This window comes from Drosophila simulans, chromosome X, assembly GCF_016746395.2.
Source record: "Drosophila simulans strain w501 chromosome X, Prin_Dsim_3.1, whole genome shotgun sequence".
Classification (NCBI taxonomy): Eukaryota; Metazoa; Arthropoda; class Insecta; order Diptera; family Drosophilidae; genus Drosophila; species Drosophila simulans.
This window is the reverse complement of record NC_052525.2, coordinates 12,960,017-12,987,533: the sequence shown is the minus strand read 5'-3', so window position 1 is coordinate 12,987,533 and position 27,517 is coordinate 12,960,017. Positions and strand designations below refer to the sequence as shown.

Genomic DNA, 27,517 nt, shown 5'->3' with positions numbered 1-27,517 from the left:
CGGCCAAAAAGAAGTGCTACGCGTCTCCGATTCCCCGCCAGCGAGTTAATTAAGTGTGTTTGCGTGTCAGTCCGTGTGTTTTTGTGCGGTAGCCACATATTTATAGACGCGGTCTGCTGCTTGATTAAACCGAATCCTCGACTGGCACTTGGTTTTGTGTATTTTGTATTTTCGGCTATTCCTGTTTTCTTACACTCCGAGAAATTCGTAGGCATACTTGTATAAGTATTTAATAAACTAGAAAGTGGTCTTTAAGTTGCGACATAAGGAGGTTGCATGACCTTCTTTTAAAAAAATAAATCATAATTTGATGCATTTGAAAGCATATATCGAGAAGAGAAGATTACATTACTACTATTATTTATAGACTTCCATCAAGTTGTCTTTTCCACTGCCAAGGCGACTGAACATAAGATGGGTGAAACGGCTCCAGTAACACTGTATTCCTGCTCATTCAACTGACAAATTTCATTTGTATTGATTAGTCAACTCGAGTTTATGTGGGTTGGTATGGGTGCGAGATCCCAGTTCTTGGGTTACATCGAATCGCATTGGTTGGTTTCGCTTGTGCTGGGCCTGTGGAGCCGCACAACCACCTCGGGCTCGGAGTCAAAGTCTATTTTACATTTCAAAGTGTCAGACGCCATTAGAATTGTCGAGATCCGCTGCTCCTTTTGCTGCCAGAGAAGCCGGAGAAAGGGGAGAAAGAGGATAAGGGGTCGCTGCTGCATGTCTATTAAATTCCAGGCAGCAGACAGTGCGTGAGAAAAGTGCTCGCCCACACCCGCTACCAGCGCACATTTTCGCATCAGACAAGGCGACAAGATTCCTATCACGCTGCGTGTTATTGTTTTACTAATGTCGTTCCCCCCCCACCCCTGTTGGCCATTCCCCCCACCAAGTTGGCTTTAATGCACTTGCGACATTTGCATAGCCATCGATTTAAGTTCGCCACACTTCGACTGCGCTAATTAAAATCAAAATCGAGCAGTTTGAGTGTCGCAGTTAGAAATGATTGAAGGGTGGCCAACAAGCTGTGCTATTCGGCAACAATTACCATTAATAATTAATGGAAATCGGTTGTTGAGTGACATGCGTTACTTCATTGAACTTCTGTGCTAATCTATAGCCCAATAAGGCATTTGGATATTTGCAAGCAAATTGAGTGAGTGCATTAGCTATCCATTTCCATTGACTAGTGAACTTTTAAAGAATTCAACTCTTTGGTTTAAATCGCAATTATTCAATTGCGAACATTATTTAATCAGCCCTTTTTTCAAAAATTATTTATTAACAAATATTTAATTACGAGCAAGACTATGCAAATTCTGCGGCCAGGCCGCATAAATTATGTCAGTCGTGGTCTTCACCCCGTTTAGTTCGTTGACCTCGCAGTTTGCACACCTTTAATTAGGCCCAAAATGTAATCTAAACGCGGTCTAGTTTAATCCATCGACTAATTGTCAGTTATGCCAATTGCCAGTCGTGGAGTCGTTATGGCGGGCGATTTCGGTTCGAGTTCCTTGTTGTGCCCACTATATTTGCTGCCAATTCGCATTCCCCATTCCCATTCCCATTTCCATTTCCGTTTCGATGCCATGCCAAAGCCAAATCAGATTCAGTTGTCAAACAGTCAGCGCAGTCAATGCAAATTATGTTTACATATGCAAAACGAGTTTGTCATATACTCGCAACGCAGAGGCACTGGCAGCTCCTCATATATAATTACACATACGCCCAGTCGGCCAGCGGATGTTAAATCGAGTGTAAGCCCATCGACTTTACACTGTTCCGGTGAATTATTTAACAAACGCGCCCACTTCGCTGAATGGGTTCTTTAAACGAGTGCAAATGATTGTTGAAATATTTTCCGCTGACCGGAAACAAAACAAAAAAAAAAAACATCAGAGCGTCACGGACAGATTTGATTTTACATTACTTTTACGGTTACATGTGCTTTCGTCACACAACTGTGATCAACGCGAAAAAGCTCACTACATATTTCAGTTCAGTTATATGTTTTAGTAGAAGGGTTTATTTATTTATTTATTTTTTTTTAGAATTTTGGCTTAGCTAGTAAACATGAGAATTAGCAATGAAGTGCTCAAAAATTCCTATTCATTACACTTTACACTGTAGTTTAAGCCATTCGCTCAGCATTCAGGCTGAAAACGAAAACATTTTGGCCCTATTACACAATTTGTTATTCGATTTTGTTTGAGATGCATATCGTTAAAAAATGCTCGTTACTAATAGTCTCAAATTTACAATTTGCATCCAGGAACTGGTACAATTTTACGCTCGACTGCAGCGCATTGAAATTATAAAATGTATTGATTGATAAAAAATATTTTCGTTGGCTTTTTGAAAAACATGCAGATGCTACGCCCTATTATTTCGATCAATATTGTTCGTTTTTGTGTTGCAATTCCTGTGTGAAGGGTTCTGTTCGGTTAGCGTGCATCTGAAATGCAGTCGAATATTTTTGGCAACGTATCTAATAGAACCAAAACCAAAAGAGTGGATATACATATGTGTGGAAATAAATTCTTGCTGTCCTGCGGTGGCCACATTTAGGAGACTATTCTAGGGGGTTTTTGAGTGGTGGTGTTGGGTGGGTGGTGTTTCTGGGTGGTGGGCGGTGGTTCAAGCACACATCGAGCGAGACGGAGACAGATATTTATATATATATATATGGAGAGTGAGAGAGAGGGGGAGAGAAAGAGATAGAGAGAGAGAGCGGCAGGCGGGTTGTTGGTGGGTGGCTTTCTGACGGTTTCTGGTGGTTTCTGGTGGTTTCTGGGGTGGAGGTGGTGGGGCAGTATTTTATGGAGGGACACGCGCGAGCACAGACTAAAGTTTCATGGGTAGACGAATTCAAGGGGGGAGGGGCGTAAAAGTTGGCAATACTTACGCGTATTATCTTCTGATCACGTATTATCTTGCGTATGCAATTGACGATGAACGTAATGACCATTCCGCCGAGTATCAGGCCAAACACAATCACAATGATGACCACGTGCTCCGATTGGCCGGCCGCCTCGCTCTGCAAAAAAAATCGGGATGCTGGGTTTAATTGCCATTTTAATTACATTATCGTATCAGCAAGCCATTGGCCAAGGCCCAAATCAAAATAATCAGAGTTTAGCTTTCCTTTCGCCACTTAATTGAGAGTTCGTGTACGTTCGGAATGGTGAGCTATAGTCATTAGCTAGCTGGTTATTTTAGATGAAATTAGCCTGCAGTTCTGACTTCATTAGGTTGTTTTTCGTAAACTCAAAATATCACTCATATTATAACAGTTGCTTAAACCTATTGAAAGGGATAATTTAAGCTACACTGATATACTTTCACAAACTTTCATGGAGTATCATTGGGTATCATTGGGCGCCTTTAGAGATGGCCATTCTGTCATCATGGAACATCGAATATGGCATATTAAATAAACATAACTTGTGCATGCGCTTGATTGAGCACTTGATTGAAGCCTGCCTCCACACGCACAATCATTCGTTTAATATCGTTTGAGCAAATTAGTAACCATAAACCGAAAACAGCCAATTGGGTAGCGAAACGAAAAACTACAAATTAGATTCCTGGCCAATGCAAATGGCCTCCAATGGGCCAGAATCGAAATTATGCACATATGTATGTATAAAATAACGTATAATTATGGAATCGTTTTGGCAAGCCCAAATATCAATTCGCTTTAATTGGGCCAATGTGGTGCGAAAATGAATTGAAGATTTTCAACCGAAACGAAATCGTACATTTGCCCAGGCCCATTTTAAATAGTTAATGCAATAGTTTATTCAAGGGCGGCGGTTTAAATGAAGTGCTATTGTCGATACCCCGCCTAACAATTAAATAAGAGTTACATTCTGTAACCATTTACAAACGATTATTAGATTTTTCATTTAATGAAAGTGGTAAATCATCAGCGAATTAATTTGGAATATTTATATTTTGAAGTATGCATGGTTATCCTCAGAAGAAAAATGTGTATTTTCAAAAACATATTTTGCAATAAATTTGTAAAACTATATGATAGCCACGCACAATTTGTAATGCATGTAATTCCAGAGTGCCACAAGTACTGAGTTTTACCCCCACAGCTTTTTTATGTTTGGCCATTTTTACAAGGGACTTACAACCTCATTTGGTGGTAAATAGAAAGTAGCAAGTATGGCAAGTAGCGTGTGGAAAGTGGCAAGTGGAAAGTGGCTTAGATGGCGCTGCATGAATCATTCCCTGTGATGTCGGCGGTGGCGGCGGGCAACTTGATCCCGCTGACTTTATCAAATCTAATGATCTAATGCGCTGATGTTCAACTTCTCCGCTGCTCGGGGGGATGTCCTGCAAATAACTGTTATTTACGGCTAACGAACAAGCCCCACAAAAAGCAACAACAACAACAGCCACAACAACAGCACGGCCTTCCTGTAACACAAACCTCAAACTTTGCCAAACAAAACTTATTTGACCAACTTTGTGTGTGTGCGTGTGTGTGTTTGGTGTTTGTGCCGGTGCACGAGTGTGTGTACGTGAGTGTTTTTGGGTGTTGCCGTCATCGGCGTGTCGAGCATACTTATAATGAGCGGACTGGCGGTATGGCAGGGGTTGGCCAAAGGGGGGCTGGCATGGGGTCAGGGGTCACGAGGTCAGGGGGTGGGATGCGGGCTTGGAGTCGAACGAGTCAACGAGCTGGCTGGCCTATAATTAGATGCACGTACAAACGGCACGGTTTTGTGTGCAGATGCACTGAGGAAAAAGCATTGCAAATGCTCATGCCAAAGTTGTTAAAACTTAAATTAAAGGTTGAGAAAAACCCAAATGTCTAGACTTAACATTAGGCTCTTAAGCTAACTTAAAAAGAGGTTAGAACATGTTCTTAACTGTAAAGTTTTAATAAAAATACATAGTGATAGGGTATTATAAAATAGCACGAAATCAGTTCAATTGATAAACTCTTTACAGAGATTTTATATACAACAACACACAACTGATTGTCAGTTTGATTTTCTCTGTATAGGCGTGTCACTTACCGTGCAGCCCTCCTCGTCCCATCGAAATTTACAATTGTCTAGGTTATTACATTTCAAATCCTTTGATATGCAGGTCGCGTCCTCGCAATCGTACTCGTCCTCGGTGCAGGCTGCCAAAAAGAGATGGTGCGACAGTTTGGGAGTTAGAGAAAGTTGTAAAAAATTTGGCACAAAATGGCAGTTAAAGTGAGCGGACGAGGGAAGCGGCTAAAATGGATAAAATGGCTAAAACGCCAATCAAAGCACAAATCGCACAGTGGAATGCGATGACAATTGACGACAATTGAAAGTGCTCTCCGCTGGATTTGAGTGTGAAACGACTGCATAAAAACATATAAATATATTGTCATTCGAAGGCCACTCAACAGTCAATTCAATATGGTTTTTATTCACGAGGCAGGATGATTGAATAGAGGGTTTTCAAAAGGTTGGCATTGCTTTCAAAATATTGCCAAGCCGCAGAGATAGCTCTTTATATAAAAAGAAGTTATGTTTTTAAGGAAGTGGATATAAATATAATAAATAATTAATTACTTAAATAAACATGAAATGGATAAATTGATAATTAAATGGTATATAACTTTGAATGTTTCACTTGTGTTAAAGGGGTTATTATTTGATTCCAACTATTCCATTTATATAAGTTAGCAAAGAGCTAGTCTTTAAATTCGTTTTAAGCATCCATTGAATTTTATATTATACGCAATTGAATTGTCAGCTCATGGTGGACCGAATTCGATTCGGCATTAAGTGGAATGCCAATTCAATTTGACTTAAAGCATCGATCAATTGTGAGCTTTAAATTGATGGACTTTCCACAGTGCAGCCATTGAAAGGCGACGATGGGCGAGACCACAAGGCAAATGCACGTAATCTCCGACATAAATCGCTCAACCAACAACAATAATTGCCGATGCTGGCGGTCCAAGTAGATGGAGCACAAGGAGCTGGAGAAGCTAAGGGAGCTGAAGGAGGGGGAGAAGCAGCAGGAGCCGAATCAGGAGCAGGAGTGGCTTCTGGAGCAAAAGGAGCTGGTGTCGAAGGTCCTGGACGAGGACTTTGGCTGCCTAAAAGTAAACAATGCTGGCCCGGGGACAAAGGACAATCGTTGAATGACAAAAGAGTGCTTAGCCTTTTGCCTCTGGCAACTGGCGGCAATCACGCAGGACCTCCGCCTCCTGTTTTTCCCTTAGACATTTAGACATTCAGACATTCCGACACTCAGACAGACAGTCGGACAGACCAAAATACAGACGGACAGATAGATAGGATATGGTGGCCTGGTGAAGATAGTTGGTTAGACAAACGACTCCTCCTCCATCTCTATCGCATCTCCCACTCCATGTGATTCTCCAACTGCCAGCCAAATGAGCAGCTAAAATGGATGGGGGTATGGATGGTAGCTCGCCGGGATTTGGGGCAAGCTTAGCACCGGATTGCCCCCAGGATTTTTGGGCATTCCTTTGTACTTTGCGCTCCGGCCATTTGTTGCCAATTCAAGGGATTTGCCAGCGCCATCAAAAGGGGGCCCGTCCACTTGGAACTGGTTTGGAACTCCTGGAATCGGGTTCGTCTTCCGATTCCGATACGGAGTTGTGCGAATTGGACTTACCAGCTCCACGTTCCCGGAACGCCGTGAACAGAATGCCAAATGTCGAGTTAATCGCGGTTTGATCTGCGTAGAAGCGCAAGTGCAGGATGTTTGACTCCGCCGTAATACTCTCGCCAGCTGAACCGCAGAAGTTCTTAACCCTGAAATGAAAACATGTGAAAAATTGATGAAAAGCGCTTGCAAACGGGTCGAATTGGTTCTAGCAATATAGATGAAACCACCTACAAGCAAATTCAATAATTCATTTGGTTAAGTGCAGTATGGGGATGTCAAAGAACTGTTAAGTGAACATCACTCCCTTCATTGCATAATGCAAGGCACTTTCTAAGTGACTTGCCTCTTCAACGAGCTTAAATTGCTATACCATAAGTGTCAATGGGGAAAGTTGTCCAATATCAAAATTAAATGAAAACGTATCGGAGAGCGGTAGGCGTAATTTCATATATGCAACAGATGGGTAGGAGACGGTTAGCTGGTTAAATCACTTATACATATATTGGTCAGATGACTGGGTAATTAATTATCGAGTGATTGATAAATTCTATTTATTGTTGCAAATGCTATTACTTTGCCAAGGCATTTCTGCCACAATATAAGTCCTTGACTTGCAGTCAACGAGTGAGTATCAGGATTCCTCGGGTCATATATTTACCATTCGTTAAATATTTGGCCAACGATAGCACACACACACACACATAATCGATAAATAAATAATTTATAATATGGCTTAAATGATGACGTTCACTGAATATTGTGTTTATGTTCATTTGGCCTGTCTGTGTGGCTTTGGGTATTTTCTTTACGATATTTCAACGCATTATGCGCCGGCTGGCGTTTTGGGGGAAAATCTGCTCTTGCCACCCGTCGTGTGCGATAAATTGTTACGAAAAATGAATTTAAATGAAAGCGACAAGGGCATCAAATCAATGGCTAAAAAAGACAGGGAACACTTTGTCCCCGGCCACGCGGAGCACACACTGATGAATTTCCCGCCTTCCATTTGGCATTTTCTTCAAACCGAGCTGAAAACGCCAGTCAATCAATTTGAGTGTTGTCCCGAGCAGCGGCAACAAGTGGAAATGTATTGGCGCGTTAAAAGCGGATGTCAATGCGTGTCGAAGATGCCGTGGCGAGTCCTTCAGTCCGTCAATCAGTCACTCAGTCACTCAGTCAGTCAGTCAGTCAGCCAGTGAGCCAGTGAGTCATCCAGCCAGCCAGTCAGTGAGTGAGTGAGTCGGGAGATGGTAAAATTCTCGTTCCGACCGGTGCAAAGGGAGGAAGGACGAGGAGATTGGTTGTGCGAGTCAAAGGCGACGCCACTTCCGCTCGCGTACAATTTACTTTTGGCCGGTAATAAATTGAAATTTTACCCTGGTCCCCGGCGAGGGCTTTGATCTCACCATTTCGGCAATGCGGAAATTGGTTTGCGGCATTGCGTATACGCCACCGATATTACGTATACGCCACCGACTGCATTCTACCAGCCCGGCGATGGCAATTTTATCACTGCCGCGCTGAAGTTCAATGAAATGTGATTAAGCGGCACTGCAAAAGGACCTCACCTCAGTGGCATCACCGTCTGCTCCGGGAATATATCCAGGAAGTTGGTTTGACAATCGTTCGGCTTGCTCAGCTTGAAGTCCAGAAACTTGAGAAATATCTATTGAAGTAATGGGAGATATAGATATCAATTGCTTTAGCTTAAAGTATTTAAAACCCTATGCATTTCTTATATGAATTTAAAATTGTATTCTATAATTTAATATTTCTAGCAAACTGATTTTACCTTCCAATTCTCCTTGACCTGAATGCGCCAGATGCAGTCCAGCGCAATCTTGTTGCGGTTGACCTGTTCCCAGATCTCGGCCGGAACATCCGTGGAGTTGATGAAGCCCTCGAAGCCGCCCTTATCGATGGTGCAGTTGAGATCGGTGCTGGGCGCATCCCGACTCCTGTCCAGATACTCATAGACCGCACTAAAGCCGGTGTACTCGATGGTCTCGTCGGAGTGGAAGTGTAGCCACAAATAGCGCTCCTTGGAGGTGATCTCCGGCGGAAAGTCGGTGCCGCAGAACTTGCCAATCAGCGAGGAGAAGCCGTACTGGCCATCCCGTATCTACAAGGATACAGCCTGTTAGTTACACAGATTTTGGCGTCATTCTCGGCGCCCTAAGCCGACTGGCTGTTCGTCTTTTGTGTCTAAACCGCTTTGGCTCGGGCAGCGCATTCAAATCAGGCTTAAGACTTGCAGCACAGAGACAACATTCAATTAAAACTTGTCATTTTTCGGTGCAACAAAAAAAGAGGGGCACCCACAGCAGCTACAACAGCTACACAGCAGCAACACAGGCCAAGTAACAGGGAAAAGTCGTAAAGGAAACAAATCGAAAACTTTGCAAGTCCGGCCAAGACCGAGAAAAGCCGAGCAACTAAGCAAGTTTTTGTTTTGCCTCCGTTTTTTTTATGCCCCGGCTTCAGCATGCAACAAAGTTTGTCTTTTTTATGCGCTGACCCTTTTTAAGTTGGTTATGTCGGGTTTTGTTACACGGCAAGAAAATATTTGATATGCCAAAAAATGATAGTTTCTTTTTAACGAAGGTGTATTTCGATACTTTTGCAAAAGCAATAGATAAATATATATATAAATAGTTGAAAATGTTTTATACTTGGAATAAATAATCTTTAAACGTATTTTAAACGCTGTGTTGTCTCTGTGCATTTGCCAGCTACTAGTACTTACTTCGAGAAAATCAAATTTGCACCCCTCCTTGGCCTCGATATTAAACGAGTTGCGAAAGTCCAGGCGTATGATTTGTCCCTTTGGCGCTGTAATTAGATGCCGGAGCGAAGGGACAAAGCCAACACGTTAGTCGGCAAATATATACTTTATCATTCCATGGTAGTCATGGCACTTGACCCCACTCCTACCTCGCACCACCCTCCTCCACTTCAACCTTCACATCCACTTCCACTTCCATCCGGTGGCCCAGGTGGATAGATCCCCTCCAAGAGCCCAAGCTTACTTGAAGTCAAATGGCCCCGAGCCGAGAAACTGATTAACAACAGCTCACCTCAGTGCCTGGGACTTTGAGGGAATTTTATGGCTAGTCTCGTTGGTCTTGGGTAAACGAAGCTGCAATGCCCTTCAATGCATTGAGGCAGTGTGTTAAACTATTTAACTAATTTGGGTCTTTAATTATTGAAACAACGAGGAGTTTGTATAGTCCGCAGGGTGCTTTTATATTGCTGATAAACATTATTTGTTATTGTTACACTTGTTGAATTCAATTCAATCATATCAATCAATGCAATCTACGTAAGGAGATTATATCTACAAAAAATCAAATCAGGGCTTACTTAACATCACAACACCAAATTCGTCCCGTAATTTGCTTACCTAACCATTCGGCAGCCAAATAAAAATATTTGTGGAAATTTCCGCATCTCAATGATCCGACCATAACTAGACCCTTTTGACACAAAGTAGGGACAGATTTCAGGGGCATGGGAAAAGTGAAAAGGCAGGACCCAATCTGGTATCTATGGCCAAAATGAAAGCGTCTGGGGACTCATTTAGTGGCCGTATAAAAAGAATAAGGCATCAAGATGCTGGACACACCCACGCTCGTTCACTCACTCACTCACTCACTCACTCACTCACTCATTCATTCATTCATTCACACTCGTATTGCGAGCCATACATATTCAACCATCGAGTCCTTGGCATGAATCAATGGCAATGGGCTGGCTCTGGCATTTGAAACTACATTTTCCCCCGGCTTTTCTCAAATGGAACCTTTGTGGCCAATGTGGCATAACAACACACGCAAACACACACACACAAACACACATACAGCAGCAATTGCCCGGGTGTTAACACCCACACAAGCATGCACACACAGATTACATAATGGAGATGGACAAGTAATGAAAGTTGGAATCACAGACAGAGGGAACAAAAAAAAAAAGCTTGAAAGGAAATAGAATTGATTGGCCTTGAAAAAAGTAGAAAAGAGTCCTGGCCAAACGCATGTGGGACTGAAAGCGTACTGTTAACAAATTACAAAGTCCTCAGGCAAACGAGAATTCTGGGACTGCACTTGCTTAACTTCCCATATCCAATTTTAAAAAAGGTAATTACTAAGGGGTAATTACTAAGCTCTACTGTGGAATCTGGCTGCACCAAAGATGGGCCCATCGTAATTACACAATGAATGGCATTTTTGGGCAGATTTTTTGCACACAAATTGCTGGGAACTGAGACCATAAAGTGATTGGTTTTCGGCAACACTGGGCTTTATCTAGCTTTGTAACTATGCAGAGGAAATTCGCATTGCGTATACGCAATGTTGGCAACTCATATCAGCCGTGTGGAAGCTGGGTATTAAAACTGAAAGAAAGGAATAAGCTATAGGGAATAAACTGACAGAGTCAATTACAATATCATGCTATTGAATGAAAGATTATGATTTGCTTAATAAATTATTAAAACATTTTTATATAAAACATATTTATATATTTAATTGATCTTACTTTTGAACAGATATCCGTTTAACAGCGAGTTAGCTTACTTTCCCTGATTATCGCTGAATATCAGTTATAATCCTATATTGCGTATACGCCTCAGTGGCTTACTGCACAATCAAAAGATTTGTATTATAGTTATAATGCAAAGTGCATGGGAAAATAAGCCCTATAGAAGTCTGTTGTTTTTTGCAATAACTTTGAACTTTTCGAATCTCCCCGACCGCAATCCTTGCGGCATTTGTTTGCCCTGCGGGACGCCCATCTTGGCCATAAAGAGAACCTCAGCTGGCTGCTTTCGTTGGCCCGCTTAGTCCAACATTAACATGAAGTCTTTTCTGGAGGGTCTGGCACATAAGTACACACACATACACACACTCACACACATTGATATGCAAATAAGCCGATGTACTCGTACTCGAACTCGTAATTCCAAACTCACACACACAGATGCACACATATATGTTTGGTTGTATGGACTAAGGACTACATGTGCTACACATATGCTGACATACTCGTAGATACAGATACAGATACTGCGACCGCTGATGCGTGCTTATGGAAAGTCAATCATTCGCTTTCAGGTTTTATCTGTCAGCTCTTGACTTTTGCAGTGACATTATTTTGTCTTAACTGACAAATGATTTGGCCTCCAACCGACTTTAGATAAGCATTCGAGGAGAGTTGACTGAGAGTTTCCCAGCTCTCCCAGCTTTCGAGGCACAGTTTCTGCGGCGGTGGAGGCAGTGAAGCGAGTGCAGCTCAAATATGATGACAACCCATCGGTGCCCGCCCCTTTCCATTCCATACCAATCCCCCAATCGAGGCATCGTATTATGGAGCCCAGGGAAATGGAAACTGGGAAGCTGGGTAGCTGGGATATGGCAACTGGTGACTGCCAACTGGTGGCTCTGGGCAACTGGGGAAAATGCGAATGGAATACGGGGAGCCAACGCGCTAACGCTTTTAAATGGGCCACACAAAACGGCCCTGCCATGTGGAATCTGTGTGGAGCATCTTACGCATCAGCGCCATCTAATGCCTCCGGTTCACTGGTTCACTTCGCTCCCCTCCAGCTTTTCCAAATCCCAGCCCCCTCCTCCCTTTCCCCTCCCCTGCCTTACCCAAAACCAAATGACTGACTGACTCACTGACTCACTGACTGACATCTGGTAATGTCAACAGCAGCAGTGGCTGCCAAGACTTGGCCAAAGACTTTGCAATTATTTGCAGTAGCTCGCTCGTCGCCAAGTGCTTGCCATATAAACTTTTACGAGGCCTGCACTCCACTCCACTCACACGTGAAGAAAAGGGTGTTGGTCCGATTGATTTCGCATTCTAACTAAGCACATTTGCTCAAATATCCCACTTCTCATAGGACGGCTTTATGACGAATATATAGTTTTTTTTTAATGTAACAGTAGATGAGTGTATGCTTAGTGCAGCACTCTTATTTCTCTTATTTCTCTGAGTGCACACTCACACCCACATTCGCTAAGAAGGAAGCCGACTGCCAATTGGCTTCCATCAAAGTTCGTATTTGTCTTTCCAACTGTGGCATACAGTTACAGCTACAGATAATGCCACTGATACTGCTCGGATTCTCTGCCAGACTGATTGTTAATTGCTTAGCCGTAGATAAGCCAGGGGAATGGGTGTCAGTTTCAGATCCTGCCATGAATACTACCTGCCAGCAGATACGTGTATCCTGTATAAATGATTCATTGGCATTGACTTTGCTAAATATTCTCTTTAGATACCCATGAATAATAAATAGCCCAGCTTATATACCTGCTAAAGTAATAGTGAATAGTGAATAGTGAAAAGCACTCACCTGTTATCACCCGGGTGCAGTTGATGTTCTTCGGATACAGGTTGGGATACTCGGGGCTGTACAGCTCGTTCTTGGTGGGATCCCCCTCGACGAAGAGACGACAGCGGTCCACCTGATCCTCCTCTGCCTGCCGCTCGCTGCGCCCTGCTCTTGGCGGTCGGGAAATGGTCAGCGGATGCTGCTCCTCCAACCAATCGACCTGCCCACCACCCGCCAACTCCTCCCCCTCGGCCACATCCTGCTCCCGAAAGGGACTGCTGAATCTTGGGGCGGGTGGCGGCGTAGCTGCGGTGAAATTCGACGGCATTATCAGCGATTCACCTGCTGAAGCCGAGCGATTTGCGATTAACTCACTGCCGGCAGAAGCTGGAAGGAAATTAAGGGGAAATGGAAAACACTGAGTATGCACTTTCGAGTGGCTATATTCGTAGATATTTCTATATTTTATATGTGCGCGCTGTCATTTTTGGATGGCAGCATTACATTTTAGTATGATAATAATAATCATGAGCATTAAAATTTATGCGCCCGGCGGACTTGTTGGTGCTTTTTTTTCTACATAATAATGTGCATAATTTTTCGGGGGTAGTAAAACTAAAAACGTGGAAAAGCACAACAAGAGCACACAGGTAAGCATACATTTTTTAAAGTGAATATATGCCGGCATGTTGTAGTTGCATATTTGTTGCATATATGTACACTTATGTTAGCATGCAGACCTGTGGACGCCTTCTCACTTCACTTTTGGGAATATTATATTTTGAATAATATTCTGTTTAGAAAGTTTTATAGATGAAGAGGAGTTATTTTAAAGTATTCATTACCACTAAAATGTGCTTTATTAGCTAGCCAACAAAAATTCTGTTTTGATTTAACTTTCTTTAAAACGTGACGAACATTAACGCTTTAATTTGTTTTTAACCTTCAACCCAGCAAAAGGATTAAAAAAATAGAGAACTCCATGGCTTGTAAATGCTAAAAGGCCACACTTTCAAAAGGTATGCAATGCAAATTTTGTATTAAAGCGCCAGCCCGCGACTTTCCCGCGCTTTCACCCTCTACACTCTCGACAATTTTATACACATTTTTTTCTCGGTTTTTCTGTTTGAGCAACTGTGACTGTAACTGCAGCTGGAACAGTAACTGTAACTGCGATTGTAATGGCAACGGCAACAGTAACTGAAACTGCACCTAAACAACAATCGTTAAGCCCATGCAAAGTAGCCCAGAGCACCGCACAAACACATCGCCACAAGTCTCTGTGTGGGTGAGTATCTGTGTGTGTGTGTGTGTATGTGTGTGCAGGGCATTGGCATGGCGAACAAGAAACTGGTGTTTTAGAACTACGAACTTTAGATGCCCTTAAAATAAGCAATAAATCCGTACGATTACCAAACTATAATACAATATATTACTTTAAACTTAATATGAGCATATATCATAATTGCGCAAATAATTTCACGCTATGGAACTTAATTGGAATCTGTACACTACGACCTATAGAATCCTTTGACAATCTCTTGCCGGGAATGCTTTCAATTCAAAGTCAATTAGCTAAACTTTGGTTTACGCCAGTAAATAGAAGGCGGTGTCCCGAAAACCGCAACTGATTGGTAAACGGGCTAAATTATACCAAACAGACACCAAATTCATTAGCGTAAATCAGTAAAGTAAATTCAATTGCGATATCACTCAATGAAGATTAATTAACTAATAGTGTGATCTGTAGTTCAATTGAAATTCAGACACATAAATGGGACAAAGGACATAGGCATTACATAGCCAGATTGTGCTCTAATTTACAGCTTTTTTAAATACTTATAAATATTAAAATGTGATTTCAAAAGTTCTCCGCATATTCGGCATATATGCCCAGCTATTCAAGTCGAGTTTATGGGTCATAGGGTATTTAGTTCAGTTGTAACAGCAACACAAACACGGTCTGAGCACACATACACACATACAAGCACTGGAGTACAGAATCACACTACACACACACACACACACGCACACAAACAGAAGTACACAGAGTGAGAGGCCAGGAGACATGGGCACATGTGAAGTGTTTGCCTCACATTACATGGCTGCTAGTGCCTAATGATGTAGCAACAAATTTAATAAACATATTAAGTGTTGATGTTTTTGTAATCGCACAGGGCAACGCCAGATGTTACTCCACTTCTCCATCGCCATCTCACTCAGCGCCATCCTTCCCTCTCTCTCTTCCTCTGTTTGCACTGCCTTGCTTTTTTACACACACACACACACACATGCATGGCTATGGCCTCCATTTTGCCGTTAGTCAAAAGCTGCTTATTTCCGTTCTGCCTCTGTTTCTGTTTCTGTTGCTGTTTCCGTTTCTGTTTCAGTTTCAGTCTGTTTGCGCTCCGTGCAACTATTTGTCACATCAATTAAACGGAATAAACATTAAAATTAATTTAAATGCGAATATTAAATGGATCGCCATCTAATGAAGCGTTTAAAGCACACCTCTTGGTTCGGCTCTAATTAAAATTGCCATAATTTATGGCTTAGTTGGGGAATTTAAGCTGCAGCTCTCTCTCTGTTAAATTGTCATAATTGATAGGTTGGCAATTTCGACTGCATTGAAATCGAGCCTTATTGGCATAGTTTCGCTTGTCTTCTGTCGGTTTCAGTCATGGCCGCAAGTTTAACTTACCAGCCACAAACTTTTCTGCGAAAACCCCAGCTAAGCACGCCCCTTTTTAGCCCTCTACTTTGGTGCACAGGAAAAAAAAAAGTTAGTTTCGTAGGATATATAAAATCACTTGCTTAAGGGTGCAGAATATTAGACATTTTCAAAATGTTATAGTAAATTATTAATGACTAAATATTTAATTTGACTTTCGCTTTTGGCTTTTCAGTTAGTAGTAAGCACCTAAAAACCTATAGAAATGGTCTATGCTTTAAGTCTAGCGTGATTCTTTGGACACATAACTTATAAAAAATTATTTATTTTCAAGCAATTTTCACATTTTTTCTAGTTTTCCTGCAGCCACAGAGCAAGTTTCTCACTATGTGTATATCCCCTGCTAAGTCATTGGATCTCAGACTTCATCGCGCTGTTCATTTATATTCATATTTGCATATGTCTGAGTCGCTGCTGCTGTCAGTGAGTCTTGTTGCGAATATATGTGTGTGTGTGTGCGTGTTTGTGTGTATAAAGTATCTGTGCCACGCCTTCCACCCCTGCACCGCCCACCTCGATCCGAGTGCCGTTGGCTTCTTGGATTCCTCGCTGCCGTCGTCTCGTATGTATTTTATTCGTCGACGCAGTTATTTGCTTTAATACACTCAATAGACTTAACACATTTTCCACGCCCCCGCCAAACCACTCAGCCCAACCGCCGCCCACTTTTCACCCACTCGGTGTGTGTTTTGTAGTTTTCTGCAATAAATTTTGCATTTTGCTGGCTCTGCCAGAGACAACCAGCCAAAGGAGAAGCTGCAATAAAATAGCGCAAAAACTAAATAATATTTCATGGCAAAGGGCGACTTGTGAATGAGCAGTAACAGTGCCAAAAAAATCATTTGATTTCAGTTACAAAGGGATTCTGTTAACTAAATCAATAAATGTGCAGCTTTTGCATATATTTAACCTAACTAAAATTGAAAAGCAGCAGGAAAGAATAAAAAACCCCTTAGCATGATGCTTTTGAATTGAATTTCCATTAAATAAATCAAAAAGAAGTCTTGCTTTCCATAACCACATTAGCTATTTATGCTCCCTAGTAATTATTCATATCTTTTTCGATATGCAGTGTCACTGTGCACCGTGTGTTCGTTCTGTTCCTATTCTGTGACTGTAATTGCAACAGTGACTGCGACTGTGACTCGTTCGGTGACTGTGCATATTTATAGTTTTGTATTGTCTGGCAGGCAACCCAGAAACGACTAAAACTGCCTTTTGAGCGCCAGTTAAAAGGGGCTGTGGGCGAATGGGCGGGGCTTGTGGGGCGTCTGGGGTTTCTGGCCAGGATGTCTTCGGCTGGCAGAGAGGAACTGCAGCAGCTGCAATCGGGCGAAAAGTAAGCGCGTATATAATAATTTACAGTTTGCATTAAAATTTTCGTCTGGCAACTGGGTTCCGTCGACTGGAACGCAACTGAAGCTCCTTGGAGCTGCGTTCACAAAGTATATAATTTTCTCATGATTTACTAATTGCTGGATGCTGCCGCTTGTTGCTCGCCTGCAACTTTTACAATTTACAAATTTCTATTGAATAAATTAAACGCTTTCGCAACTGGCGAACTCAACTGACTTCTTGCTAAAGTGCTGTTCCAAATCAATGTAAATACACATAAAATGACCCATTCCAGGGCATTTTCAAAAAGGACTTTGATGTCAATTCATAATTGAGTGGGCAAACATTTAATCATTGATTTCCTATTGAATTTCGGAGCCCTGGGCTAAACTCGTGTAGCTTTTCGCGGCTCCAATTTAGATATTAAATAATCTTTCTCATTAAAATACAAATACAATTTAAATTACAAGCTTAACAATTGATTGAGCCGAAAAGCGCATTATTTGTTCGAACTAAAATTAAACTAATACAATAATTTCAATGTAAACACAGGCTTAACAATTGACAGAGCTTAAAAAGCAATTGATTGAGGTAAAATTAAGCCGAAGCAATAATTCATAATGGTTTATTGTATGGGCACAAGTACTAATTTAAAATTACAATTTAGTTCTTCACAGTTTAATTTATTAGAAAATATTAAACAACTCATTTCAATTTTCTTTTCGTTTAATATGGGAAAGACAGAAGATCCTAGGCCAAATTCATTGTGAATTCATTATCTGGTTGGTAAGAGTATCCTGATTCTGTGCTAAGTTCTACATGCCACATATTCGCATTCCGCAAGACTTGGGCGTCAAGTGAAAAGTGGGCGAGGCCAAATGGTATGGTGCACATAGATACTTGCGTCATAATTCGCAATTAACATGGAAAATGAGGCACTTAGCAGATGCGTAGCAAAGAATAGGAAAAATAGTGTACACTGGCAATAAAATGGTGAAAGTAAGGCAACTAAATGTGTCCCATAATATATGCATGTGCATTTAAAAGATACTAATATTGTATCTTTGATTACATACTATGTTCTTTATTATGAACTTAATTATGAACTTCTGCACTTCGTGACTATACCAATTAAGTATAGTAAGTAAGTGTTAAATAGAAATCGAGTGAATACATGCTAAATGTGATTAATGGACACATTTTGTGGGCTGCATCTGGCGAAAAGTATCTGTGTGAAGGTGTGTGCGCCTGTCAGATAAATATGGACCGGCGATAATAATTTATAGAAACTTTTCGCACGTATGCCATTAATTGTGAGCGAGCCGTAAGCGGAAAACATCGACAACATTATCGAGGGGAAAAAACCACTCGTCGTCGTGCGATGAAGATGGAGTGGATATGGTAACAATAACTAAGACACGCGATGGGATTTTCTTTTCATTCTATATACATATATATGTGTGTATACTCGTACTTTTGGCAGGATTCCCGTCGTCTGGTGTCCTGCATCTCAAGTTGCTGCTCGTGTTGCAGAATTTCAATTTTTGGTCTGGCGCAGCACATAAATAAAATCAGTTTTATTATTTTTCGTGGCGCAAACATCGAACGAAGATGGCACGATATGGCTGCCCAGAGGGCGACACATATACTGGGAAATTCAGGCGGGCATTTTCCGAGTGTGTGGGGCTGGGAGACTGCCAAAGGGGGCGTGGCAGACGCTGTCGAAGAAGCCACAATGCAACCTGAAGTTGCAATTAGCAATAAAACATGGCAGCCGGGCAACAAAAGATGCACATCTCGTGCTGGCTCTCGAAATTTATGGTACGTAATACCCATCCAAACGGCCCCTGGCTGCCACGCCCCCCAGTAAGCTAAGCTCATTACCCCTTGAAAGCCCCAAATTGGCAGGAATCACCTGCACAGCAGTGGGGTTCAGTTAATAAAACCTGATATTTCTAATTGGTAGATGGCAGTGTTGCGAAAATGGGTAGTGCAAGTGGAAATAGATGCTCGAAACCATAATCATCAATTATGCATTTATCCGGTGGCAGGGGAAAGGAGGTGAAACCGCCCACATCCACGCAGCCTGTCATTCTGGCTTATTAATGCATTTTTGGAGCCAGCAGTTTAAAATTAACGACAGACAATGGTATATTTCGGCAACCCAAAGCCCAGATCATAATCTGCAGGCCATAATGGCGAAAGGATTTTAGTTTCGACTTTAAGTTGCGGCTAAGTTGCATTTCCTTAATGTTGCAAAATGGTTTCATTTATAGTATTTGTAAGAAATTTTTCATACAGAAAATCGGAACATAAAGCGTTGAGTATTGAGAATGAAAACTACTGTTTTGACTACTACTGATGATATTTGTTAATTAAAATAAAAATCCTCATTAATACATTTCGCCATTCAAAATTCAATAAAAGCTCTTCACAAATATGGTTAAAAAACGGTGTATTTATACAAGTCTTCATATAAATATATCAATATGTGTTGATCGTGTCAAAGTGTTTTTATCGTTTTAGTTATTGGCAATTATTTCACTGGTCCCATTTGTTGTGTGTTCATTCTCTGTGAATTTTTTACCCATATTTGCTGTCTCTGTTTGCAATTCAACATTTTTATTTTTTTTTTCGTGTTTATCGCGCGCTTTCAAATGATTTTATGCTATTGCTGGGATTTTGTTTGCCCGTTTCCCCGCTGGAATTCGAATGGCATTTGCATGTCACGGAATCATTGGAAACGTCAAATTTGACAAATGCAAACAAAATATCTGCTGCGCTGGCCAACATAATCCTGCTGGAGTCGGCAGGAACCGGAAGTCGGAGACAATAAGTATGTCAAGCGCAACTAACTGAAGCAGCGACATGCCGCAGATTAATTTGCAACATCCACGGCAACTTGCAGCTCGCTTCCGTTGATGGGAGGGATTTCAAAATTGTTAAATTGAAATGAAATGCCCGACAATTGGATTGCGACAGGCAAATTGAGAGCAAGGCTCCGGCAACCCATCTCCGCTCCCCTCACCTCCACCACCGCTGCTCTCGTCCTTTTCCTCCTCGACGGATCTATATAGTACGTATACGTAATATCGCAGCGAAACGGGCGTATCTTTGGCAACCTGAAACCCAGAGCCTTGACGTCGTTTTAATTTTGAGTGAGGGCACAGAGATTTAAAATTAAATCAGCGTGCGGCTATGTCAGATGATAAAGGGGGATGTTATTTTAAACCCCCCCTTTTGGCGCCAGGGGCGCACGTCGAACCAGAAGCGGAACGAAATGAGAGGCACAAAAGGCGGGGAAAATGAAAAGAAACAAAAAGCCAGCGTACTTCGACTATCAAGTACCTATTAAGCGCTGGGTATGCGTGGGATTATATTTCTTTGGGAATTTATTTGCACTAAATTAAGTTATTAAAACGTAGCAAAATTCTTTTACATTAGATAATCTGCATATAATTACTTATATGTATACTAATAGCTACAACTGACACCTAATATTAATATTTAATGTATGCACACTCTTCAGCTTCTGAAATACCCGGTATGCAAATTATAGCCAGCGGAATCCGAGCACGAACGGAACTTTTTAACCGAGGCGTGCAACCACACCGCCCACCACCCCACTTACATCCCCCCAACTAAGCCACCCACACCACTCCCCCCTCCCCCCCTCAGTGCGTGTTTAGTGGGTGGAATGAAAACGCGAAATGAAAATCTGCAGGCAAACTGTCAATTTGCAGCGAAAATTTGATTAGGGTTGACTGCATTTTCACTCAGATCTGTGGGGAAGTTGGGTGGTGGTGCTTACCTCGCGCACCTGGCTGCGGGAAATCGAGAATGCGAATGGGGTAGATGGAGGAAACGCCGGGATTATTGGTGGAAAAATGCTTGCAGTGTAATAAAAACGAAGTTACACTTGGCTGAATAGTTTCTTGTAAATTGCAGTGGTATTTAAAAGGGGTCGCTAAAAGTCATTCACGGTATTCAGCAAACAATTCAAGCAATTCTTCATCTGGTTTCTTTAAAACACTTTCTCCATTCCCATTCAACATTCGAGCGTATCAAGGTCGTTTGCCCTTTAAAATTCATAGCGGGTTTTAACAAAATTGATAAATAAAAAGCTTTGGACAGGGATAATAGACGTTGGGATTACCGGGAAAAAGAAATGCTCAAAAATATAAGAAAATTCCGAGAAGGGTTCTTCCCAAGCAACAACTTTTGGGGCAAAAACAAATAAAAAATAAAGAAAGCTAGAATATGTAAGACAAAAGCAGCAAATTAGGGACAGACATGAACTAAGTGGAACAACAAAGGATATACATTTTACACAAGGAATTTAAGCCACATGGGTTTATTTTTTTGTGACTGGTCCAAAATAGTTGCACAATTTAATTAAACATTATTTAAGTATTCTTTTGTAGTATTAAAAGTAATACTTCGAAAAATAAATGTTTCCAAGTTTCCATATTGCTGTTGTTGGTATTTTTTTTTATATCCGCAGAAACTTTTCGCAAGTAATGCAAACATTTTCATTCGGCTTGCGAAAATATTTGCAGAATATAATTTTGTGCAGTATGTTTACGAAACCACAAAGCCAGAGACATAAGCTTATAGCTCTTGAAAGGGAAATAAAAGGACACCGAGCAGAGCTCACATCCTGGCTGAAAGGCAGAAAGGCAGCAAGACGGCTAGCTAGGTAGACAACATGGGTTAAGGGGGCTGTGGACAAATAAGGAGGCGTGGCTCGGGGGCCGGAGCATTGTTACCAACTTAGATTAAAAGTGATAGCCAGACAAACGCTCCTAGCAGCGGAACCAATTGAGAAAGCAATCGCAGAACAGAAGAAGAGAATAAAAACTGAAGACACCAAACGCAAGGAAAATGTGAAGAAAAAACCCAACAGGAACCGGAGAAAGTTAGGGAAATGGGAAATGGGTACGAGACAAGCAGACAAAACAAAAACAAATTTATAATTGAAATCAGTGTCAAGACAACCGTAGCAGCAGCAGGAGCAGCAGGAGCAGCAGGATCAGGAACAGGAGCAGCCAGGACAATTCAGGGCAATTCAGGATGCCACTTAAGTCGAACGGCCAAAACAAGCAGAAGGCACTGGAAAACGGCGGAAGAGCCAAGTGCAAGATGCAGAAATTAGAGGCAATAAAAGCAGGGCAAAAAAATGTGAATCCCCGACTAAGGAAGCGCACACAAATTAGCTAATGTTGAATAAGGCCCAAAGCCCAGCCCCGAGTCAAAACCAATTTCATTCCCTCAACTTCTGCAAGTTCTTGCCCAGCAAAACACAGGAAGCGAGAGAGAGAGAGGGAGGGAAGGGGTGAGCTGGCCGTCTCACTTGCTCCCCAGGGGAACAAGGCCGTTGAGTCCACAATTGGGTCAACTAACATTCGGAGCACATGGCCAAGTGCGACGGGCCGTGACAGGAGCATGAAAAGGTTTTTAAACAAACATTGGCCTGATCTCCTTAAATTTGGCCAAGAAAGTGAACAGAAAAGTGTTAAGTTAACAAACACTTGCAATTGAGATTTTAGCACGAGCTAAGAGTCCCAAATCCCCGCACAGAGAAAAAAGATGGACAATCTATCAAACTTATTTAAAATAAAAATGCAAAAACTAAGTAATATATAAAACAACTAAATCTAAGCCATTTAAAGAGAATTGAATTGCGTAGAAATACAATTTGCACACCGATTCACCTTAAATTAATTGAGCGTAGCAATAAAAGAAAGCTTATCCCTGGAACCATATTTCTTTGGCTGATTTGGGAAATGACACGGAAAAGCTCGCTACCGACGCGCAAATTGATTGTCCTTTGTGTCGGGTAAAAGGTGAGACAATTACTTACAAATCCAGTACCCATTTGTCCCACTCAGTCAGACAGTGAATCCACCTACCCCCTGCAGTCGGCGCCCCCGTTAAGATGGCTACTCAAAACTGGCAACTGGCTATTTGTTAGCATTTTGCAGTCATTACGCAATCCCCAGTAGCTGCTGCCCCACAGCGGGCAGGCCATAGCCCTTAATTAATGGCCACTTTTGGGAACAGTTGGCAGTTTCTAATTTCAAATAAATAAAGGCAATCCCCACTGGCAAGCCGGAGGATCTATTCCCACTCTCCATTCCCCAATTTTCATTCCCAAACCCACTTGCCACACTAGCAACAGCATTTTTGCAGGCAGACGGACACACACGTAGGAAATTCAACTACTCGATTTACCGGAATCAAATGGAAATTCTACACTCGCCAGGCATTTTATCAACATTTCGATCTGGATTTTGTTTATTTGTATTTTTTGCTTTTGATTTTCGCATTTGGTTGCAAACATTCCATAGCCGAATATTTCCGCTTGATTGCCACGTGTGGTAATTTCCTCGCCCCGATAAATTTGGGGCTTATCCCCACTCCCTTCCCACCGAGCGATTTGCCCAGCCGCATCGCATCCTTTGTGCCATTTTTCATGTCAAAATTATTCAATTATTGGCGAAGCGAAGTAAAATAAACGAAATGTAAGAAAAAGGCAGTGGCACAGCAAGAAACTGGATAAAGGACGTTCTGATTAGCATAGACCGGTTGATTCCTTTTTTCCAATTCTTGAATATATTGCTTTAGATTGCGAGCAATCAAGCAGTATACATTTTCCAATAAATATTGGTCATATAAAAAACTCTACATTTCTTTAGCTTAAAATGTACTTTGAAAACATAACTTTTGGCTGTCTAACCCCTGCAGTATATACCCCATTTTATCCTGGACTCGTTGGGCGTAAAGGCCGCAATATGGTTAGTGCTTGTATGTGTGTGTGTGTGTGTGGGGTGTGAGAGCTGACTTCCGGTCGCCGCCATCTTGTGGGGATCACATTTTCTGCATGCATTAATTTACAATTACGATAGACTGCCGACAGCTGCCTCCTATCGCTTCCCTTGGCACCACCATCCTGATCGGAATCTGAATCCATCCTTTTGGCCGGGTTACGCAAATTATTATGCGAGCAAAGGAATTAGGCAAAATTATATGCGGCTTCGTCTCTGTGTTTGTGCTGACCTTTTTTGCCCTGTGTTTTTGTGCTACTAAACGATTTCGGGTTACAAAAAACGACCCCGTTGGCATCTTGGCAGCTTCAGTTACTAAAAGCCGAATAATGTCCTTCTGCCGGACCCGGACAGGTGGGCGAATCTGTCAGCTCAAAGTTCCTGCAACGACGTCCAGACAGCTTGGGCAATTAAATGAATCCCTATCAAAGGATAGGGATGTGCCCCTGCCCAAGTCTGCAGTCCTGGGCACCGAGTCTAAAGTCCAGAAACCACAGGACAGCTGGTAAATGCTCGACCATTGGCGTCAATCAATTACTCTAGTTGAGAAAACGCATCTGCGGTGCCACACAAGGATATCGAGCGAACAGGGGGCGTGGCACTGGTATCTTGGCCGGACAATTGAGTGTGTTTTTCTCCAAGTGAACTTGGGAATTTCATTATTTAACCATTTTAAGAGCCAGCTTTAAAGCTGATTTGCTTGGATTTTTATTCAATAGAAATATCAGGACAATTTATGTGGGTTTTTTTTTATTAAAAAACTTGCTTTGCAAAATAAATCGCTGAAAATCCACTGACAAATCGATTGAAATCGCGAATCTTTGAGCCCTTTATCGATTGTTAAGGCACTTAAAGTTAAGCAGACAAATAAAACGGCCAATTAGGCGAACTCGAATCGACAAAAAGGACACACTTGTGAATATTGGTAAATAAGCTGGCAGGTACAAGCCAACTCTATTTGTAAATAGGATGACATTATGGAGGATACTCCAACTTTGTGCATTTATGCCATGTTGACCAACTTGGCCGACTGCCACAAATGTGCGACAAACAAAATACAAAAAAAAAAAAAAAAACAAATATATGTAAAAGAAGGGTAAGGGTAATGCCGCGTAACTGTCGTCCCTTTCACACGACCTTGACTGCACTGCAAAATATATGTGCACATGTATACGTATGTGCAAAAGTGGAAAAAAGCCCGTCTAGGCGAAAAGTTTGCGACTTGTTTTTGTGCTCGATGCGAAAAATGTGCGAGTTCGAGTCAATTAATTACAGGCAGGCGAACACACAGAATTCTACCCAGGCCCAAACACATACGCATACGCATATGTACATCCCAGCATACATACACATGCGTACATCATCTTTGTGCGCGGCTTTGTGTAGCATACAATTTGGGGCATACTCTCACACACACTCACATTTTTTCATGCTCGTACATTCAGGATTCGAATTTTTATGGACAAAAGCGAAAATGTATGCATTCGACTTGTGTGCGGAATTGGTAACACAAAGGACCGCAAATGCCATATGGCCATATAGATGATGATCCAACATACAGCCGATATATCTTCCAGCCTCCCAGTCCATGTGAGTGCGTATGTATGTGTGTGTGTGTGTGTGTGTGTGCGTACGCATTCGCATAAATAAGCAAACAAATGAACGTCTAATGAGGTCAGAGAACGGGGCAATGGCCATGTCCCGCCCAATAAAAGTTACACTGCACATGTGTGAAGATGCTTACAACATTACACTGGCAGAAAAAGTTTCGTTTGCTTATTAGATTTAATTCCCATCTAAATACAGCAAATATAACTTAATATAATATTTAGTTTTATAAAGAATGAAGAAATTGTCAATTATGATGTAAAAGAAGTATACATATTGTGTAATTATTTAAATGTTTTTTGTTAGTTGCGTATATTGCACTTAGTTTCGAGAGTAGTTCGAACTTTTTTCCAGTGCAGACACGCACTTCATTCTTCCTTTCCCATCACGCATGCCTTTGGCTATGTTGTGGCACTTACCGTAAACTGCTTGGCCAACAATTAGCAACATTAGCAGCGAACAGCGTTGGCCGGGGATTAACCTTTGATTTTGCTGCTGCTGCTGCTGCTGCTGCTGTTTGTGTGGCCGCTGCTGTGGTTGTTGTGCGCTGCAAGTGCTTCCTCTTCTTCGCATTTTGTGTGAGGTTTGCCAGCTTCAGTCTTATAGTCTCCGTCTCGCTCTAGCCCGCTCGCAACCTCTCTTTCTGCTGCTCCGCTCGCAGTAAGAGTCCCTCACACGTAACTGTAAAATATAGTGAAGAAGAAGAACGGCAGGGATAAGACACGGATCGAGAGCATGAACAAGAAACAGTATGGGCACAGCCATGACCATAATAATAGTAGCTGAAAAAATGTACATTATGGCACTTACATTAAAAATATTATGCCATGTACTTTGTTATGCTGTAATTGTTAAATTAATTCTTGCTTAAATGTACATAATTCGTTTTCCCTAATTCAATGGTTTCATAAACTTGCCCCTCGATGTACCAGAAGCTTCATAACGGAAATCCAATTGGAGCGAGTGTAAGACAATTGCTCGAGTTTGTTCAAACAATTTTGCGCTCCTTTTTCGTCGCGCCAACAAATGAGTTTTTCCCCAAATTGAGTTTTCGCCGCTGGCGAAATGTCAGCACCAAAATAAATGATAATCCCATCAAGTGTTGGCAAATTGCAGACAAATATATTGCAATTTGTTTGGAATTTGGTGAAGGATTATCAAAAATGTTAAAGGGGGTGCTGATATGGAATTTGAAAACTTAATTAATTTGCTCAGTGCTACATTGTGTTTACTTTGAAAACATAAAATAAATAACTGCAAAGTGTTCTCTTCATTAAGCATGAATTACAAATATCATTAAAATCAAAGTTATAGTTTATTGTGCTGTTTTGGAAATGCTATTCCAATGTATTAATGATAATTATTTTTTTAAGTGTTTCGAACCTAAGCTCCTTTGAAACTATCCTTTTTGCGACAAATTTCGTCCTTTGTCGCTGACATCATTTGATGAAAGTGAAATCTTTGAGAACATAAAAAGAGAGCACACGCTGCACACGTGCAGCTTATTTTTTCGATTTTTCCGGGCCTTCGACTGCACCTGGATGACCCAAATGTGCTGGAATTTTTTTTTCTTTTTGAGTGGGAAGGGGGTTGCAGTGCAGCCCCCTAAAAACGCCCCCTTGCCGCCCCTGCGGCGCCATAAAGCATGACCCAATTGAATTGTTACGCTCGTGCTAATAAAATTTTATGTGCGGCTATTATTAGGCTCTTGTGTCTGTTCGTGTCCTGCGGCTCCACAACAAACAATGTCACTGAGGGTCCTTTGGCCCGCCTATTTACACACGCAAAGTTGTCAAAAAAAAAAAAAAAAATAGTCACGGTAAATATCAAAATTAAAACGGCTTCAATTCGCTTCAGCTCGCTATGTTTTTAAGCTGTGTTATCGCAACTGAAGTACCAATTAAAAATGTATTACTTAAAATTTCTCGTGCTTAATTTTTTTTATAACGTTATTGAAACTATTTGGAAACATAAATGTCTTTAATTCTCTCTGCTCTCTTTACAACACGAAGTACGCACATT

The 27,517-nt window shown here is 41.6% G+C and overlaps 1 protein-coding gene across 3 annotated transcripts in view; it reads right to left on the bottom strand.

Annotated features, from left to right (window-relative positions):
• Positions 1–27,517, bottom strand: part of LOC6725870 — a 75,326-nt gene that overhangs the window by 17,533 nt on the left and 30,276 nt on the right. For all 3 annotated transcript variants that reach the window (XM_016173839.3, XM_016173841.3, XM_016173840.3), the window contains exons 3-10: positions 25,915–26,176; positions 13,016–13,381; positions 9,398–9,483; positions 8,444–8,773; positions 8,220–8,317; positions 6,658–6,797; positions 5,046–5,155; positions 2,915–3,046 (exon numbers count right to left, since the gene is read on the bottom strand). In XM_016173839.3, the coding sequence (XP_016039194.1) occupies positions 2,915–3,046; positions 5,046–5,155; positions 6,658–6,797; positions 8,220–8,317; positions 8,444–8,773; positions 9,398–9,483; positions 13,016–13,381; positions 25,915–26,068 (1,416 nt within the window). In that variant the 5' untranslated portion in view covers positions 26,069–26,176. The remainder of the gene's footprint in view (positions 1–2,914; positions 3,047–5,045; positions 5,156–6,657; positions 6,798–8,219; positions 8,318–8,443; positions 8,774–9,397; positions 9,484–13,015; positions 13,382–25,914; positions 26,177–27,517) is intronic.